This window comes from Pseudonaja textilis, chromosome 16 (genome assembly GCF_049901715.1).
Source record: "Pseudonaja textilis isolate UNSWEBS1 chromosome 16, rPseTex1.2, whole genome shotgun sequence".
Lineage (NCBI taxonomy): Eukaryota > Metazoa > Chordata > Lepidosauria > Squamata > Elapidae > Pseudonaja > Pseudonaja textilis.
Window position 1 is genome coordinate 485,492 of NC_142005.1, and position 18,413 is coordinate 503,904.

General features: G+C 45.7%; 1 protein-coding gene across 2 annotated transcripts in view; it reads right to left on the minus strand.

Annotated features, from left to right (window-relative positions):
• ITGA10 (integrin subunit alpha 10) overlaps positions 1-18,413 on the minus strand; it is a 61,650-nt gene that overhangs the window by 15,935 nt on the left and 27,302 nt on the right. For both annotated transcript variants that reach the window (XM_087913751.1, XM_026721801.2), the window contains 13 exons: positions 18,036-18,201; positions 16,151-16,218; positions 15,238-15,382; positions 13,012-13,160; positions 11,921-12,064; positions 10,396-10,599; positions 8,643-8,773; positions 7,564-7,730; positions 7,161-7,303; positions 4,688-4,801; positions 2,794-2,879; positions 1,554-1,695; positions 445-537 (listed from right to left, as the gene is read on the minus strand). In XM_087913751.1, coding sequence (XP_087769877.1) covers positions 445-537; positions 1,554-1,695; positions 2,794-2,879; positions 4,688-4,801; positions 7,161-7,303; positions 7,564-7,730; positions 8,643-8,773; positions 10,396-10,599; positions 11,921-12,064; positions 13,012-13,160; positions 15,238-15,382; positions 16,151-16,218; positions 18,036-18,201 — 1,752 coding nt within the window. The remainder of the gene's footprint in view (positions 1-444; positions 538-1,553; positions 1,696-2,793; positions 2,880-4,687; positions 4,802-7,160; positions 7,304-7,563; positions 7,731-8,642; positions 8,774-10,395; positions 10,600-11,920; positions 12,065-13,011; positions 13,161-15,237; positions 15,383-16,150; positions 16,219-18,035; positions 18,202-18,413) is intronic.

The window sequence follows — 18,413 nt, forward strand, 5'->3', positions numbered from 1 at the left end:
ATGCTTGGCAAACTAAAATAAAACAAACAAACAAACATAAGTGGCCATTGTCTACCGAAATCCATTTAGGGCATCGTGTGATTCTTTAAAACGGACATGCATGCCTTTTTATCCCTAAACTGAGAGGCCTTCAACCAACCTATTATCTATTTATACTTATACCTTATACCTATTATCTTGTAAGCAATTGGCACACCAAATAAATAAACAAATAAACGAACAAACCTCACCAGATTCTCTAGCGCATGTGTCCCCAGTCCCAGGGCTTTAGCCATTTGGAACCGGGCCGCCCCGGCAGCTTGAGTTGTGTGAGTGGTGGGCTGGCATGCGCATGAGAGAGAAGGCAGGCTGCTGCTTCCACCATCTGGTTCTCCCCTCTTCCCCCCACAGGGCCACCAAGCTGTAAAGGTTGACCTCCGCTCCAGCAAATCTCTCTTTACTCACCTTCACCGAGGACCGGAAGACGGGATAATCCACGCTGCACACGCGGGCCTGAGCGGAAGAAACCGAGCACTCCATTTTCACGGGGTTCTCCCCCTGTGGGAGAAAGAAGAGCTAGAATAAACTGAACTGAGCATCGGGGGAGGTTTGGGGCAGTGTTTCTTTTCATTGGTTTTGTCTCATTATTTTATAATGAGCCATGGTGGCACAGTGGTCAGAATGCAGTACTGCAGGCTAATTCTGCCGACTGCCAGCAGTTCGATTATCATCGCTGATTAAACCTTACAATTGAGAAGAAACTCTGGAGCTTCAGGATTAACCTGTTAGTAAAACCAGGAGGATTATGGCTTAGGCATCAAATAAGAGAGCTTTAAGAAGAATCTCAGGAGTTGGCAGCAATTTTCCGGGATCCTCTAGTCACTGAGGCATTAGGCTGGCTTGACTTTGGACTGCTTGCTCTCAGCCCAGCCTACCTCACAAGGCTGTTGTGGAATAAAATTATGGGAGATCCCAGTGCATGTCATCTCAGGCTCTCTGAGGAAAGACCTTCTACCTTCCACGGCCAGTAAAATGAGGACCCAGATTATTGGGGGCAAGATGTTGACTGTGTATATGACTTAGAGAGGGCTGTAAAGCACTATGAAGCTGTATATAAGTCGAAGTGGTATTGCTACTTATTTCTAATTTCCATGTTCCTGAAAATATAATCCCAACCCAACTATCTGTAACTAGGTTCACACACCGTTGTTTAACCATGAAAGAAATACAACTTGCAGGGGCAACCCTGTAATGTAGATTCCAAGTCAAAGTTTGCCAATCGCAGGGCCAAGCCTGTTTCCAAAGTTCAACCGAAATCTTGCTTCTAAGTCATGTAATGCTCAAGGAATGTTTAAAAGAAAGTTGGGATTTAATTGTTGAACGAACTAAATAGACTTGCTGGGACTTCAGTTATTCGAGGCAACCTCTTTTTGTATATGTAAGTAACCAAAGTCATTACTTTCCTCCAATTTTGAAGCACTTCCAGCCTCTTTAGAAATTAGAGTGGAAATTAGAGTGGGCTCCTTTGGCCGGCCATCCCATTGCCAACCCTGCTTGGGTTAGGGGCACCATACCTTGAGCCCAAGGCTGGAGAAGTGGAGACTTCTGGAAAACCAGATCTGGAGGGTGGTGTTGTAGGCATTTTCTTTCCTGTTCTCCAGAAGGACGTCAACCACCATTTTCCTCTTCCCTTTACGGATGACATGAGGCTTCTGCCTGGAAGGAGGAAAATTGATGACAACCCTGTGACTTGCAGGAAGAGAACGAGGGTCCCAGCTTTGGCTTACAGAGGGCGGTTAAATATTCACTAGTCTCTACTCTAGCTCAGCGGTCCCCAACCTTTGCGGCTTTAGTGGCTTGGCTGTGGGGTGGGGAAACTGGGCCGCAGGGGCGGTGGGCTACATGCACATTCAGTCTGTCAACTCATAAAACATTCCTATGCCTGTTTTAGTAGTTGCCATTTAAAAAGTGGGGGAAGGAAATCTGGAGGAGCAGTGCAGCAGTTTGGAAGCGAAAGTACATTCCAACTCTTCTCTTTAAAAGATTGTAACTAAACTACCAGAGCTTTTGCCCTGAATATATTTAATTGGAGAACGTGAAGGATGACACCCAGCCTGTGAACGTGCTCAACTTGGGAATATGATTTATGATACACCCAGGAGGAAGGGGGAAAACAGGGTCACAGGGGACTGTAAATTATGTCTGCCAGAGTTGGTTGCATACAAGGCAGTGCCAGTATGTCGCCTCTAATGAATCCTTTGGAGTTTTTTGAAGTTTGGCTTGAGAATCATGATTTAATTAGAGCGATTGCTGGAATCCTGACACAATTTTTGCACGAGTAGTGGTCCAGTGCGCATGCATGCAGCTTGATTTGCGTGAGCAATGGGACGGCTGCAAATGCAGAGTGTCCACCAGCCCACTACTCATACAAGTTGAGCCGCGCGCGCTCCAGCCAGCTCTCGCGCTGCCCAACTCCGAATAGGCCAGGGCTGCAGCCTGGGGGGTTGAGGACCCCTGCTCTAGTACTTCTCTCAATCTTTAAGATTAACATGATGTGAGAAAGTTCTACATCTGATCACGGACAACCAACCGACAGCTTAAATTCTGCAGAATTTTATGTACTTCCAAGAAGTGTTATTGAACACAACTCGCCATTAATATTCCAGTTGGGTTTTAGTTGGTGTTTTCTAAATTGTGCCTGGTTATTGGAATCCTAGAGCCACTTAAGACACCAAGATAAGCGCCCATTATTATTTTTTTAAATCCCCATTAACTGCCTAACTTGCAAGATATTTTGGATCAGATGATCCTTACCTGGATCCACTGATATCCATCTCAGCTTGTAGCACCAGATCTGTTACACACTCATCGTCCTCACCACAGTCTTTGAAAAAGGGGATCTGGAAAACAGGCAGCTGATTGGTTCTGTACAGTTTTTGCTTCCTCCCCCCTTCTTAAAGATAAGTTTCCGATTGTCTGAGATCTGAGAAATGTCTGAATAGGAGTGGCTCAAGCTAGGAGTGATGCATGCACATTTTTCCTTAATCTTCATCCTTCTTTACTAACAAAACTGGGCTAACCTAGGTAAGCATGAATAATGGCTTGCAAATGCAATTCAAAGTATGTTGAAATTATTGCTTAAGTATTGAACTATAAAGATTACGCAATCCATTTTTCTTTAATTCAAACCTTCGGTATAGAGAAAAGTATGTCATCTTGAAATATCTATGAGCCATAGTGGCATGGTGGTTAGAATGCTGAATTGCACGCATACTCTGCCCACAGTCAGGAGTTTGATCCTGACCAGCTCAAGGTTAACTCAGCCTTGCCTCCTTTCGAGGTGGATAAAATGAGGAGCCAGATTGTTGGGGGCAGGCAGCTGACTCTGTAAACTGCTTAGAGGGGGCTGTAGGGGACTATGAAGTGGTATATAAGTCTAAGTGCTATTGCTATTTTCCTTCCTTCCTTCCTTCCTTCCTTCCTTCCTTCCTTCCTTCCTTCCTTCCTTCCTTCCTTCCTTCCTTCCTTCCTTCCTTCCTTCTTGTTAGAATGCAGAATTGCAAGCAAACTCTGCCCACAGTCAGGAGTTTGATCCTAATCGACTCGAGATTGACTCAGCCATCCGTTCTTCCTAGGTCAATTAAATGAGGACCCAGATTGTTGGGGACAAGAGGTTGACTCTGTAAACCTCTTAGAGAGGGCTGGAGAGCACTGTGAAACTGTATATAAGTCTAAGGGCTATTGCTATTGCCCTTCCTTCCTTCCTTCCTTCCTTCCTTCCTTCCTTCCTTCCTTCCTTCCTTCCTTCCTTCCTTCCTTCCTTCCTTCCTTCCTTCCTTCCTTCTCTGTAAACCGCTTAGAGAGGTCTGTAAAGCACTATGAAGTGGTATATACGTCTAAGTGCTATTGCTATCTAAGAAGGGAAAATCCAGTTTACCTTCTGGCTTTGAAGCTTTCGTATTCGTATGCCCCGTGCATTGGATTCAAAGACTCTATTATCCTGTTTTCAAACCTCAAGGTTTCCTACTAAATCTGCTCACAAGACTGGATTTATTCCAACAGCTCATGTGTTGGGAAAATAATTGTGAGCAGTTGAGGTCTTTAGCCTAGTGTTCTCAAACTTGGTAACTTTAAAATGTATGCAATTCTGAGACAGTTCAAATTCTGTGGATAGGAGTCAAAGCACTAGCACAGGCAGTCCTCAACTTACAACCATAATAGAGCCCAACATTTCTGTTGATAGGCGAGACATTTGTGGAGTGAGTTTTGCCCCGTTTTACGACCGTTCTTGCCAAATAAATGCGTCACTGCAGTTGTTAAGTTAGTAACCTGGCTCTTAAGTGAATCTGCTTTGCCCATTGACTTTGCTTGTCAGAAGGTCACAAAAGGGGATCGCATGACCCCGGTCATAAATATGAACCTGTTACCAAGCGCCTGAATTTTGATCACATGGCCGTGGGAGATGCTGCGGTGGTCAGAAGTGTGAACAATGGTCCTTTTTTCAGTGCCATCATAAATCTGAATGGTCACTGAACAAACTTGTAAGTTGAGGACTTCCCGTCTAAGACTCACAGGTAGCTGTATTGTTTTTTTTAATTACCAATAACCAAACTGCTTCCCATTTGCCTTTCTTTTACCACCTCCTGAATGGGCAGTTTATGTCATGCCTCCATGTGTGTGTGAATAGCACACGGCTAGTTCCACTTACTAGTTTTTTAACAGTGGTGGGCAGCTTCTCATCCAGTACAGGCCTGGGTGGCTCAGTTTCACTCAGTGCAAACTTCATGGTGATGGTGACCGGCCGGAGGTAATCTGAGGTGTCCTGCAGGGAAGAAAAAAAACCTGAGACTTTTTGGAAAACTAACACTGGCCCTGAAATTCCTAGGATGCTTCCTTCCCCTTCAAGATGGATGGAAATGTACTTCAGTTTTTTCTCTGGAAAGTGTGTGATGACCCAGGGTGGGATACAAAACGAACACAGTCACAGAAAACAGGGGAAGCCCCTTTTATTCCTTCACTTTGCTTCCAAGCTCCGAATATTCTTGATGGAAGACAAAAAACTCCCACACAAACAGTTACAAGAAGGAGGGAAAAAGCAACACAAACCAGGCAAGATAAGGGCTTGAAGACGTCCACAGATAACAGAACACACACTGGGAAGGACGTCAAACTCAGAGAGGAACCATAAACTAGAGATATTTCCATGCTTTGTTTCCAGTGTTCGCCCATACGCAGGTCCATTATTCCTCTTATTCAGTTGTCTCAGCTGCAGCCCATGAAGAAGATCAAGGCCCTCTCCTTCCGAGTAGACCACGTCTCTCCCTTATCCTCTCCTCCCTGCATGCCCTAGAATGGAGAGGGGATGGGCCTGGTTCTTCCTCTGACTGCCCAGCCGGCCTCCGCACAACCTCCGGAGCCCACTTCCACTCCCTGTCGGCTGTTCCTCCTCTCCCTCAGAGTCAGTCTCCATCAGGGGCATGACAAAGTGTTTTCCAAGCATGATGGTGTGAGTGATTTTTCTCATGCTCATTCCATCATTCTGGACCAGTGTGTCAGCAGCTTTAAGATATGTGGACCTCAGCTCCTTGGATTCAGCTTTCAGATGTATAGACTGCTTCTGGGAGTTCATAAATCTTAAAGTTGCCAAGAGAATTGGACTAAAATGACGCATAAGTTTGCAATAGTGGTTTGCAATAGTGGCAAATATCCGTAGCTCGGGTGTAGGATGAGGGTGGAAATTCATTCTCTGAGCTTGTGTTTTGGTTTCCAAATGTTTCATTACCAGGCTAGTTAACACCTTCAGCGGAATTTAGGGGATGTCAGTGTTGGTGTTCTTCTACTTCATGTGGTCAGTAGGTCTTGTGATGGGAGGGTCACATCAGGTGATGGTCAGGTGAGGTGAGGGTCTTGTGACAGATCTTGTGATGAGGCAGATGTGAGTCGCATCAAGTGAGGGTCATTGGGAGGTGAAGAGCTGGTTTTGGGAGTGTTGCTTGGGTTGTGTCAACTCATAAAATATGTCTATAGTCTTTGTAGAGTTGCCAACAGAAAGGGAGGGGGCAAAGGGGTTTGAAAGAGCAATGCGGCAGCTTGGAAATCAAAAATGCATTCCATACATAGTTTTTCAAGGATAGTAACTAGTAACATAGTTGAGAGTTGGGGCCTTCTCTGTGGTTGGCTTAAATTCTGAGGTCATAGGCTGCTGATAAGTCAATGTGCCTGCTGGTCAAATTGATTGCGGAATGCCAGTCTTCAATGAACTTATGTGTGTGGCAGATGGTAGTGTGGCTGTATTGTATTGCTCCAATCGAATCGGTGTTGTTCGGTATCAGTGTGGGTAGAGAAACGTTTGGAAATCAACCCACAAGCTTGGAGAAAGAACCACCACTCTCATGACCTATAAGTTCTTTCCAATTATATGTTTCTGCTCTGGTTCGCTGGCAGTAAGTGCGGACGGCTAAGGTCTCGGAGAGCGAGGACTCGGATGAAGGACCTGTGTGTGATGCAGGGATGGGGCCAGGACCATCAGGGAGAGGAATGCTGCCTTTGGAGATTGTGGAGGCTGGCTGCAGTGCTGAAGAGGTCCCCGAGGAGCCTGTGCCCAGTGTTCGTGCACACAGGGCTGCTCAAAGGAAAGAGCAGCTGCAGTAGCACAGGTGACTCGGGAATAAGACTGCATGGTAATGGCCGCTCCCTTAAGAGATAAAAGCCAGCTGAGAAACCGGAGTTCTTTGCAGGAAGCAAAGAAGTTCTTGCATTCAAGCCTTGTGGACATTCGGAATATCTTGGTTGGTGTTTGGAGACTCTTTGTGTTTGAAATATTTCTTAGTAACATTATCTAGTGTTCTTGACAGCCTTGTACCACCTTGGCAAGGCTTGTTCTTATCAGAGACAATTAGTTTGAAACAGCCTTTTAGCCATGAAGGAATGGAATTCGTAAAGAATCATTAAAAGGTTTGGCGGTTACCTCTGTTTCGTGTTTGTTTCCTTGGAACAAGGTTTGGGTTAGAACAGTTTCTTCCGCTAAGGAAGAAATTCTTTTCATTCGAAAGAAAGCAATCAGAAGCCAGATGGATACAGCAGGCGCATGCTATGTTCACAGCCCCTCTTTAGCCAACCAACCAGACAGTTTGAATCAGTTAGGTCCCAAGGGTCAGAGATTGAACCCCTGCCACACTCACAATGATGTGGAAGCGAGCTGTTGAGCACGCCGTCCTGCCCACGGTGGCCCGAGTCCTCTTCTGAAGCAGCTTTTGAGAGCTGCTATCGAAGACGGCTCTTGTGCCAAACTTCCTGTCGTCCAGAGAGATGTTGTATTTTATACCTAGGATCAAGTGATAAGAGAGAGGAGAGTTTCTTTAGGTTGGATGGGTCCCGGTGGGCCAGACGTAGCCGCTGAAGTCCTTTTGCAGCCCGTCCAGAAATTGCACAATCGAAACACTGCTTTAAAAAACAGATTTTTTTTTTCCTGCCATTCCTCTCCATCACTCCCTTGGCCAGGTGCCCCAAAGCTGCCCCACCTTGGTTCCAGTGGTTTAACCGAGGTAGACAGTAAGAGAGACTTCTGATGTGGGAGACACTTACTCAAGTGGCTGTCCCGGGGGCCCAGAGAGCGTGAAGACACATTAAAACAGAAGTTGGCCGTCATGCAGAGAGATTCCTTCCCATTTCTCTGGCAGTTTTTCTGGATGACATTGATGGAAGGAGGGTTGACTGAGATGGATGCATTGATCTGCACAATTCTCCTGGATCTGATTCATTGCCAACAAATATAATTTGTTAATTACATGAGGCATTCAGTATATAGTCCCTTTATCATAGCTTTCTGGTATCATACCTAACAAAAATATTTCTGGCTTTAAATCTGCATGCTGCTTAATCAAGCTTTTCCAACCACAGGTGTATTTTTGCTCACTATTTTCTTGCCTTCATACATGTCCACCACATATGATAGTAGGTACCTGGCATCTGCTTACACTTCCAACTTTTGGCGGACATATTTTTAAGCATCTTTGCTAGTCTTGCTGGTGGCAGATGCTACCTATAAAACATTTTGTCTAGGTTTTCCTTATTGTGGTAGTAGCCATTGTCAGTTTGTAATTTCTTTCCCAACGTTTTTGCCATTTATCTAATTCTATAGCATTGCCAAAGTTTTTTGCCCATAATATCATTGTTTCTTTTACTTGTTCATCTTCCATTTTAAAACTTAGTAGGAAGCTACATAGTTTCCTTATCAATTTTTCATCTGTCCCTAATAGTATATTTCAATATTTTATTTCTCTAGTTTTACACTGCAGGAAAAGCACATATAAATGTGACAAAATGTGAGTTGGTTGTCAAGCATCCAAATGTAAATCACTTGACCATGGAGATGCTGCACAGGTCATAAGTTTAAAAAATGGTCATAAGTCACTTTTTTCATTGCTGTTGTAATTTTAAACAGTCACTAAACAAACTGTCGTAAGTTGAGGATTACCTGTATTTTAATTTTTGTGATCCTCATTTCATTTTGTCTCTTTTTTGGCATCCCTTTTTTAATGATTCTATTCCACCATTTGTTCGGTATCAGGGTAACCCTTGTTCCATGGCAATTCTGCCAGGCGCCAGCATTCCCCGCTCTGAATGGGGGTCCACCTTCCCTGGTCCTCCTTCCAGCCCCTCACCTTAAGACCACTGCAGCATCCTGAGCCCCCACAGCCAGATCCACCAGGCCGTCCCCATCCATGTCGATCTGCCCATCCAAGCTGCGGCCGAAATAGCGAAGGCCCAAGCGAAGTGCTGCGGATTCGATGCGCTGCCAGGGAAGAAAGCAACCATTTTGGGGGAACAGACTTAGCCACTCGTGGCTGCCTTTTTTTTAGCCTGCATTTCCAAAACTGAGGACTTTGGGGGTCCTAGGCAGCCTCCCACCCCCCCGGGTATGTTTAGAGACATAATATCAACCATCCCATTGGCATATGCATCAAAAGAAACTCCTGGGACATTATTTAAATTTATTTATTTGTTTGTTCATTTACAGACCCCTCACATCCCGGACATAAACTGTTTAAACTCCTTCCCTCAAAACGATGCTATAGAGCCCTGCACACCAGAACAACTAGACACAAGGGGAGTTTTTTCCCAAACGCCATCACTCTGCTAAACAACTAATTCCCTCAACACTGCCCAACTATTTACAAAGTCTGCACTACTATTACTATTAATCTTCTCATCACCCCTTATCATCCATCCCCTCCCACTTGTGATTGTAGGACTGTAACTTTGTCACTTGTATCCTTACGATTTATATTGACTGGTTTCCAGTATGATTTGATTGCTGATTGTCCCCTATGACTATCATTTATTGTTGTACGTTATGATTCTTGATTCTTAACTAATGTATCTTTTCTTTTATGTATACTGAGAGTATTTACACCAAGGCAAATTCCTTGTGTGTCCAATCACACTTGGCCAATAAAGAATTCTATTCTAAAGTATTCTATTCTATTGTTTTGTTTGTTTGTCAAGCATGTATGAGAAAACAAGTATAAGTATGAACATAACATATCAACATTTAAGCATACAGGTATGAGTATATACATGAGTAAGAAGAAATGGATAAATGGGGACCGTAGGAGGCACGCTGGTGTGCTTATGCACGCCCCTTACAGACCTCTTAGGAATGGAGTGAGGAGGTCCATGTTACCGAGCGTCTGGATTTTGATCATGTGACCATGGGGATGCTGCAAAGTTTGTAACTGTGAAAATCGGTCATCAGTCACATTTTTCAGTGCCATTGTAACTTTGAATGGCCACAAAACGAACTGTTGTAAGTGGAGGACTACCTATACTATATAAAGCTGTGATGGCAAACCTATGGCATGCATGCCACAGGTGGCATATAGAGTCATTGGTATGGGCATACGAGCCCCAGCCAAGCTTACCTGCACTGCACATGTGCATGCCTCCCAGCTGATTTTCGGCCTGTTTGAGGCCTTTTTTGGCCTCCCAGAGGCTTGAAGGGAGCCTCTGCAGCCTTCGGAGGCCAAAAAACAGGCCTGTTTTGTCACTTCTGGTTTTCCAGAAATTCCGGAAGTGACGAAACGACCCCATTTTTCAGCCTCCAAAGGCTGCAGAAACTTTCCTCGAGCCTCTGAGAAGCCGAAAAAGACCTTAAACGGGCCAAAAATCAGCTGGGAGCCATGCACATGCGCAGTGCAGGTAAGGGGACGTTGGAAGATTGCACGCGCATGCGCAGGGGGTGTGCCCCCCCCCCCCGTATACATTGCCTTCTGGGTGCTGGCACCACTGGTATAGAGCTATGGGAAGTGAATTCACTCAGTTCAACCAGGCTTTTGTAGCTCCATGGCACTGAATTAAAAATCATATTAAAGGAAAAGTAGAAGTGGAAAGTGGGCAATGCTGGCGCTCACTCACCTGTTTGAAGCGGGGTAATACAGTTGTCCGGTAGCCGTGGTACAAGTAGACTGCCCCCTGGTGGTTGTCTTCCAAGGGGGCACCCACAACTACATCATTAAAGCCGTCGTGATTAAGATCCGGAACAGCCAGCATGACGTAGCCAAAGCGGGCATCCTGAGGTCTGGGGTCAGGAAAGAGGGTCCCATTGAAAGTCAGGAGTGACTTCAAAAGAGAAGGAGGGAGGGAAAGAGAGAGAGACGCTTATTAAAAGCAAAGACATTCCTTTCGTAATGTCTGCATCCACTCACATCAGGAAAAGAATTGTTCTTGCATTGCCAGACAGATGTTGAGATTGGTTGGAATAACAGAGTTGGAAGGGACCTTGTAGGTTATCTAGTCCAACCCCCTGCCCAAGCAGGGGACCCTACACCGTTGTGGGTGCACAGCCACAAAATGGGGGGGGGGGAGGAATCTCACTTTGTGCAGTATTTTCTCCATATGTTTTATTTTTTACTTATTTTAAAATTTTATATGGCCACCCAACTCACTCCGGGTGTCTGGAGATTCTCAATCATCCAGGTCAGGGTTGTCCCAAAGGTGCTTTTTTTTCAAGAGGCAACTGGACTTTCTGGTTTTTCTTTGAAGAGGTTTCGCTTCTCATCCCAGAAGCTTCTTCAGCTCTGACTTCAGCTCTGACTCTCCCCGCCATCCAGTCAAAGCTGAAGAAGCTTCTGGGATGAGAAGCGAAACATTTTCAAAGAACAGATTTAACAGATAATCAGAGTTGGAAGGGACCTTGTAGGTCATCTAGTCCAACCCCCCACCCAAGCAGGAGACCCTGCACCATTTCTGACAGGTGGCAATCCAGTCTCTTCTTGAAAGCCTCCAGTGATGAAGCTCCCACAACTTCTGAAGGCAACTTCTGTTCCATTAGTTGATTGCTCTCACGGTCAGAAAATTTCTCCTTATTTCCAGGTTGTTCAGTTTCTCCTTGTTCAGTTTCCATCCGTTGTTCCTTGTGTGGCCTTCAGGTGCCTTGGAGAATACCTTGACCCCCTCCTCCTCTCTGGGGCAGCCCCTCAAATATTAGAAGGTTGCTCTCCTGCCTCCCCTGGTCCTTCTCTTCCCTGGACTAACCAGGCCCAGTTCCTGCAACCATTCATCATATATTTGAGCCTCCAGTCCCCTCATCATACTGGTTGCTCTTCTCTGTACTCTTTCTAGAGTCTCAACATCTTTTTTTATAATGTGTTGAACAAAACTGGATGCAGTACTCTAGGTGTGGCCTTACTAAGGCTTTACAGAGTGGTATTAGTACCTCCCTTGATCTTGATTGTATCCCTCTGTGAATGCAGTTTAGGACTGCATTGGCTTTTTTGGTTGCTGCTGCACATCGCTGGCTCCTATTTAGCTGGTTGTCTGCTAACTAGAAAAACCAGAAAGCCTAGTTGCCTCTTGAAAAAAGCACCTTAGAGTGACTCGGGGTGTCTTACAGAAATAAAAACTCAACACGAACTCCGATAGAGCCCTCAGCAGCACTCACCTGCCCAACCCTGTAAAGGTAAACACGCCCGATCTCTTTGTTCTGCGGGCCCAGGTACATGGGGGCCGCCACCAGCAAGACATCGGTGACGCCATCCCCATTCACATCCACAGGACAAACTTCACTGCCAAAGTAGGATCCAATCTGCACGAGACGATGAAGACTGTGTCAAACCCTGGCAGATTCACACAGGGTCTTTTTTTTTTTTTGCCACAGTTAAATTAATAACACGGTCATTAAGTGAATCTGGCTTCCCCACTGACTTCACTCGTTGGGAGGTCGCAAAAAGAGATCACACGACCCAGGGACACTGCGACCGTCATAAATATGAAATAGTTGTCAAATATCTGAATGTAAGCCACGTGACTACAGGGATGCTACAACGGTCGTAAGTATGAAAGATGGTTATGTCACTTTGTTCAATGCTGTTGTTACTAAGCAAACTATTGTAAGACGAGGACTAGTTGTACTCAGCAGCCAGAAAATCAGACACATCTATATATATAAAAACGAAATGCCACGCATGCATCATCACAAAATCTCCAGAACCGTAAAGCCTACAAACTTGAAATTTGTCACGTAGGTTCCTCTTAGCTTCTAGGTGCTCACCAAGAAGGGATTTTTCAAAATGACCATCAGAGCATTAATATTTCCTATATTGTTATTATTATTATTAACACCCTCTGATGCTAAGGCGTTCTACTCCCCCTCCCCACCTGGAAAGAAATGCAAAACACAAGCAGAGAAGAGGAGTTTCAGTTTCAATTTCAATTTCACAGCACCAAGCAGCTTTAGGACAGAACAGTTGAGCTAAGCCATGCCCAGGCTCCTGGCTGTCTCCTTGCTCGCACAGCAAATATTCTTTCAGTTTCCAAAAAGCCCTCAACTCTCTCACACACTGACAGGACGCTAGCCAGATGAATACCGATGGATGCTGGCAGAATTCCCACCCCCCTTATTTTCATCCCCCCAAACTAAGATGGCCACAAAGAAACCCCCCACTCGCAGGGGTCTTTTAGCCCCTCCTGCTTCTGTTACAAATGGCTTCTGCTAAAAAGGCAGCGATGAATGACATTTGCATTTTGCCTTACTTGGTCTCCTGTCAGGGCCTGAGAGATGGACACGCCGCCCTTTCCATCCATCTCAAAGAGGATAACTTTCCCCTTGTGCTGGAAACGGGGGGCACTGGCCAGGTAGAGCCTTCGGCCACTCCGGAGTCTGATTGAAGAGACGGTGTAGCCTGAGAAAGGGGAAGAAAAAAGAAAATGACAAAATTCAGAAATTCTGGGCTCTCCCCATCCTGGACGGAATATCAAACCATAGGGTTGGAAGAGACCTTGTAGGTTTTCTAGTCCAGGGGTCCCCAAACCATGGGCTGCAGCCCACTACCAGAGCCATGCAAGTGGTGGACGAGTGTGCAGGCAAGTGCAACACCATTTGCACAAGCACAGCTCACACAAACACACTCAAGCACCTGCCGCTCAGATGGACCCCCTCTCCCCACCCTACTGGCCCGAAAAAATTGGGGACCACTGTTCTAGTCCAATCCCCTGCTCAAGCAAGAGATCCTATACTGTCCCAGACAAATGGCTGTGTCTTCTGAAAAATCCTCCAGTGATGAAGCCCCCACAACTTCTGGTGGCAAGCTGTTCCACTGATTAATTGTTCTCATTGCTAGAAAATTTCTCCTTACTTCTAGGCTGGATCTCTCTTGAACAAGCTTTCACCCGTTATTTCTTGTTCCTGCCCTCAGATGCTTTGGAGAGAGGTCAGCTACCTCTTCTCTGTGACATGGAAAACTATCCTGCCACCTCTAGTCCTTTTCTTCATCAGACGAGATAGGCCCAGTTCCTGCAACCGTTTTATCCTCCAGTCCCCCAGTCATCTTTATAGCTCTTCTCTGCACTCTTTCCAGAGTTTCAACATCTTCTTTGTATCACTGTGGCCAAGATTGGATGCAGTATTTCCAAGTACGGATTTACTCAGGCATTATGAAGTGGTACTAGCACTTCTCGTGATGTTCGCTTGGGGATTAGGGTAGCTAACTTAGCACAAGTCTTTAAACTAGGAGTTATAAAAACATTTTGAACTGTCTGGAATGTAAAACACTATGTTTTAAGTGACATTACTCCCAAGATGATTGAAAAAGACCATTTTAAATTCAAAATAGCTATTCTCCACTTGGAACAATAATTTCAAAGTCAAAGTGCATTCAGCTTGGTTCAGATTCAAAATGTTTTTCACAGCACTTTCTTAAACCTTCCAATAAATTAAGGGACTCTGCTCACGAGGGAAACAAAGTTAAGAACATGTGGTACCTGGATGAAATTGAGAATTATAGCCTAATAAAGATTGAGTATACCAACTCTCTTTATATGTCTTACTGATTTTAGGTATTATAATAATAATTCCTTTCTGTGAGAGGGAGATTTTAAGCATAGTTTGAATGAAACCATAATAGACACAGAGTATTTTCCTTGTGTAGAAATGACCACGAAACCACCACCACCCCTGCATTTCTTTATTTAAAAAGCCCCTGGCAATATCTGCTGAAAAAGATATTGGATTCTTTTATTACCTTTCAGACTGGAAGAGTGGTTACGAGCTTGGATGGCTTTAAAAGGAATACTGGAATGCACCTGGAATATTGCATCAAGTTTTGGTCATAAAAAAAGAGGTTGAGACTCTAGAAAGAGGGCAGAGAAGAGCAACCAGGATGATGAGGGGACTGGAGGCTCAAACATACGACGAATGGTTGCAAGAACTGGGCCTGGCTAGTCTAGGGAAGAGAAGGACCAGTGGAGACAGGAGAGCAACCTTCCAGTATTTGAGGGGCTGCCACAGAGAGAAAGTGGGGGTCTCCAGCTATTCTCCAAGGCACCTGAAGGCCAGACAAGAATAATGGATGGAAACTGAATGAGAGATTCAACCTGGAAATAAGGAGGAATTTTCTGACCAAAAGGGACCGAAATTGTCTTTGGATGTTGTGGGAGCTTCATCACTGGAGGCTTTCAAGAAAAGACTGGACTGCCACCAGTCAGAAATGGTGGTTGGTCTCCTGTTTGGGTGGGGGGTTAGACTAGAAGACCTACAAGGTCTCTTCCAGCTCTATTCTGATTAATTGAAAGACAATCCCAGAGCTCTGTAAGGCATGGTGGAGAAATGAAGCTCCCAGGTGCTGGGGCAGTCTACCTTCTCTGGGAAAACTACTGAGGAGCATTCTTCAACTCCTTCCCAGAGATAGGATCGATCACTGTTAGAAACAGAAGGCTAGGTTAGCTCACACCTTTGCCCTTTCCTTCTGCCGTTTTCCTTACCCAAGTAGGCCGCGTGGTTATTCAGCTTTCGCGGGAACTCTCTTGCAAAAGCTTCCCGTGGGGGGATGACCCGTCCCGATTGGCCCTCCTTGAGCACGGCCCCGTCCCAGTCGTAGGCTCCCACCATCCCAAAGAGGATTCCGTCCTGCCAGGAGAGAAGCAGCGACAATAGCAATAGCACTTAGACTTATATACCGCTTCACAATGCTTTCCAGCCCTCTCTAAGCGGTTTACAGAGTCAGCCTCTTGCCCCCCAACAATCTGGACCCTCATCTAACCGACCTAGGAAGGATAGAAGGCTGAGTCAACCTCGAGCTAGTTAAGATCGAACTCCTGACTGTGGGCAGAGTTTGCTTGCAATTCTTCATTCTAACAGGAAGGAAGGAAGGAAGGAAGGAAGGAAGGAAGGAAGGAAGGAAGGAAGGAAGGAAGGAAGGAAGGAAGGAAGGAAGGAAAATAGCAATAGCACTCAGACTTATATACCACTTCACAGTGCATTTACAGTCTTCTCTAAGCGGTTTACAAAGTCAGCCTCTTGCCCCCAACAATCTGGGTCCTCATTTTACCCACCTCAGAAGGCTGGAAGGCCAAGTCAACCCTGAGCCTGGTGAGATTCGAACTGCCAAATTGCAAGCAGCCGGCAGGCAGCAGAAGCAGCCTGCAGTACTGGGCTCTAACCACTGCGCCACCACTGGACACCACAGCCGTCCAAACATCCAACATACTCAAAGCGAAGAGCAACCCAAAGGCTGCCTGGCTTCCAGATTGTAAGCCGCATGGAGTCCTCTGTGTGCGAGTCGGGCGGCTGTATAAATTTGCTTTACTTAAAGTTTATATAAATAATAACAATAGCACTTAGCACTTATATACCGCTTCACATTTGGAAACGAGAGAAGCCCGATTGGTCTCTTACCTCCAGCAGGTGGGTGGAGAAGCCAACCTGAGACATTTCCAGCTCAAAAGAGTTATACTCACGGGTCCCTATTTAAAAAAAAAAAAACACATGTATTTTTGAAACCGAAAAATAAAAAAAAATACTATTAAAAAAATGGGGGAGGCGGGGTTTGTTAAATAAATCTCACCTTCTTGATACCAACGTATTACTGGAGGCCAGTTTTATCAGAAAAGAGGGATAAATAGCTTTTCTTTAGAAAAGAAGACTTTGGGTATTGCCGTGACGGTTGTGTGTGCCCAAGTCCGTGTTTGGTGAAAAGTTGAGGATCTTTGACCTTGGGAGGGGTAGCACTTTCCCCTTCAGGGCTGGTCCATCATTTTTTTTTGGCGGGGGGAGGAGATTTCCTAGATTTGTAGCTCCTGCTTGACGAGCAGGTGACACTGTGACCAGGAAGGCTTTTGACGCCCCATCTGGAGCCATTGGTGGTGCCCTTCCCTAGACTGAGGGAAGTGGGCTTCAGACAGTCACTCACGCCCTGATCACTTCACAGCTTGACTACTGCAGGGACTTTTACATGGGCCTGCCCTGAAGGCCACCAGGAACAGTGGTGGGATTCAAATTTTTTTACTACCGGTTCTGTGGGTTGTGGCTTGGTGGGCGTGGCATGGGAAGGTTACTGCAAAACCCCATTCCTTCCCCACCCCCTAACCTGCTTTCCAGCCCCATTCTCCTGTGCAGGGCAACCAAAGAAGACCCAGCCAATCAGCTGGGATTCAATGGGAGGCGGAGAATGGATGGGGGCGGAGCCAGCCAGAGGCGGGATTGGCCACTTCTCCAAACTACTCAAAATTTCCGCTACCGGTTCTCCAGAACTGGTCAGAACCGGCTGAATACCCACCTCTGACCCAGAAGCTTCAGCTGGTCTAGGATGTCATGCAACCATGACATACCGCCTCTTCTTCGCAAGGTGCGCTGTATGATGCAATCACCTGGCCATAGGAGGGGGGGCAGCAGCCATTGGAACTTTGAATCTAGGTCATCAGTAGTACTTTTGGGGGGAGTCAGTCGGCACAGTTGCTAAGCTGCCAGTCATAACTTGAGGACTAGAGTTACATTACATGATATTCGGAAAAAGGACTAGGGGTGACATGATAGCAGTGTTCCAATATCTAAGGGGCTGCCCCAAAGAAGACAGGAAGTCAAGTGATTCTCCAAAGCACCCCAAGGCAGGACAAGAAACCATGGATGGAAACTCATCAGAGAGAGAAGCAACCTGGAATTAAGGAAGAATGTCCTGACGGTGAGAACAATTAATTGGTGGAACAGCTTGACACCAGAAGTTGCGGGTGCCCCATCACTGGAGGTTTTTAAGGAGAGGCTGGACAGTCATTGGTCCGGAATGGTAGAGGGTCTCCTGGTTGAGCAGGGGTTGGACTAGAAGACCTCTAAGGTTCTTCTCTTTTTCTTTTTTTTTACTTCTCTTCTCTTCTCTTCTCTTCTCTTCTCTTCTCTTCTCTTCTCTTCTCTTCTCCTCCCCTCCCCTTCCATTCTATTCCCTTCCATTCCATTATTCTATTCCAGTTCCAGTTCCGTTCCAAGTTCTATTTCTATTTCTATTTCTATTATTTCTAGTTCTATTATTTCTATTTCTATTTCTATTATTTCTATTTCTATTCTTCAAGCAGAATTACTAGAATTGCAACTGTGCTACACTGACATATATCCCAGCAACAGTTACTTACCCTAACAGAATAACCAAGTTGGAAGGGACCTTAGAGGTCTTCTAGCCCAGCCCTCTGCTCAGGCAGGAGACCTTATCCTATTTCATACAAATGGGTTCCGTTCCCCCCCTGCCCATCCCCCCCCGCCCCCCCGTTGCTAACACCGCATCCTTTCCCAGCACCTTCAAGGCTGAAGATCCGATCTCCTAAAGAGTCCACAATATCGTTGAGGGCTGCCTCATCTGTCACATTGAAGAAGTACTTTTCGTCGGGATCACTGGCAATGTATTTAATTTCGTTGATGAACGAGTTGGGGTCTTTCTTCCGGCGGATGTAGTGGCCCAAGACCTGGGGAGGGGGAACAGAGACATCATTTCAGGACTTCTGATGGCAAAACACCATGACGTGATGACACCCGAAGGGCAAGGCAAGAGGAAACAATGGATGGAGACTAATCCAGGAAAGAAGCAACCTAGAATTAAGGTGGCATATCCTAACGGTTGGAACAATTAAACAGGGGTGGGATGCAAATATTTTTACGACCGGTTCTGTGGGAGTGG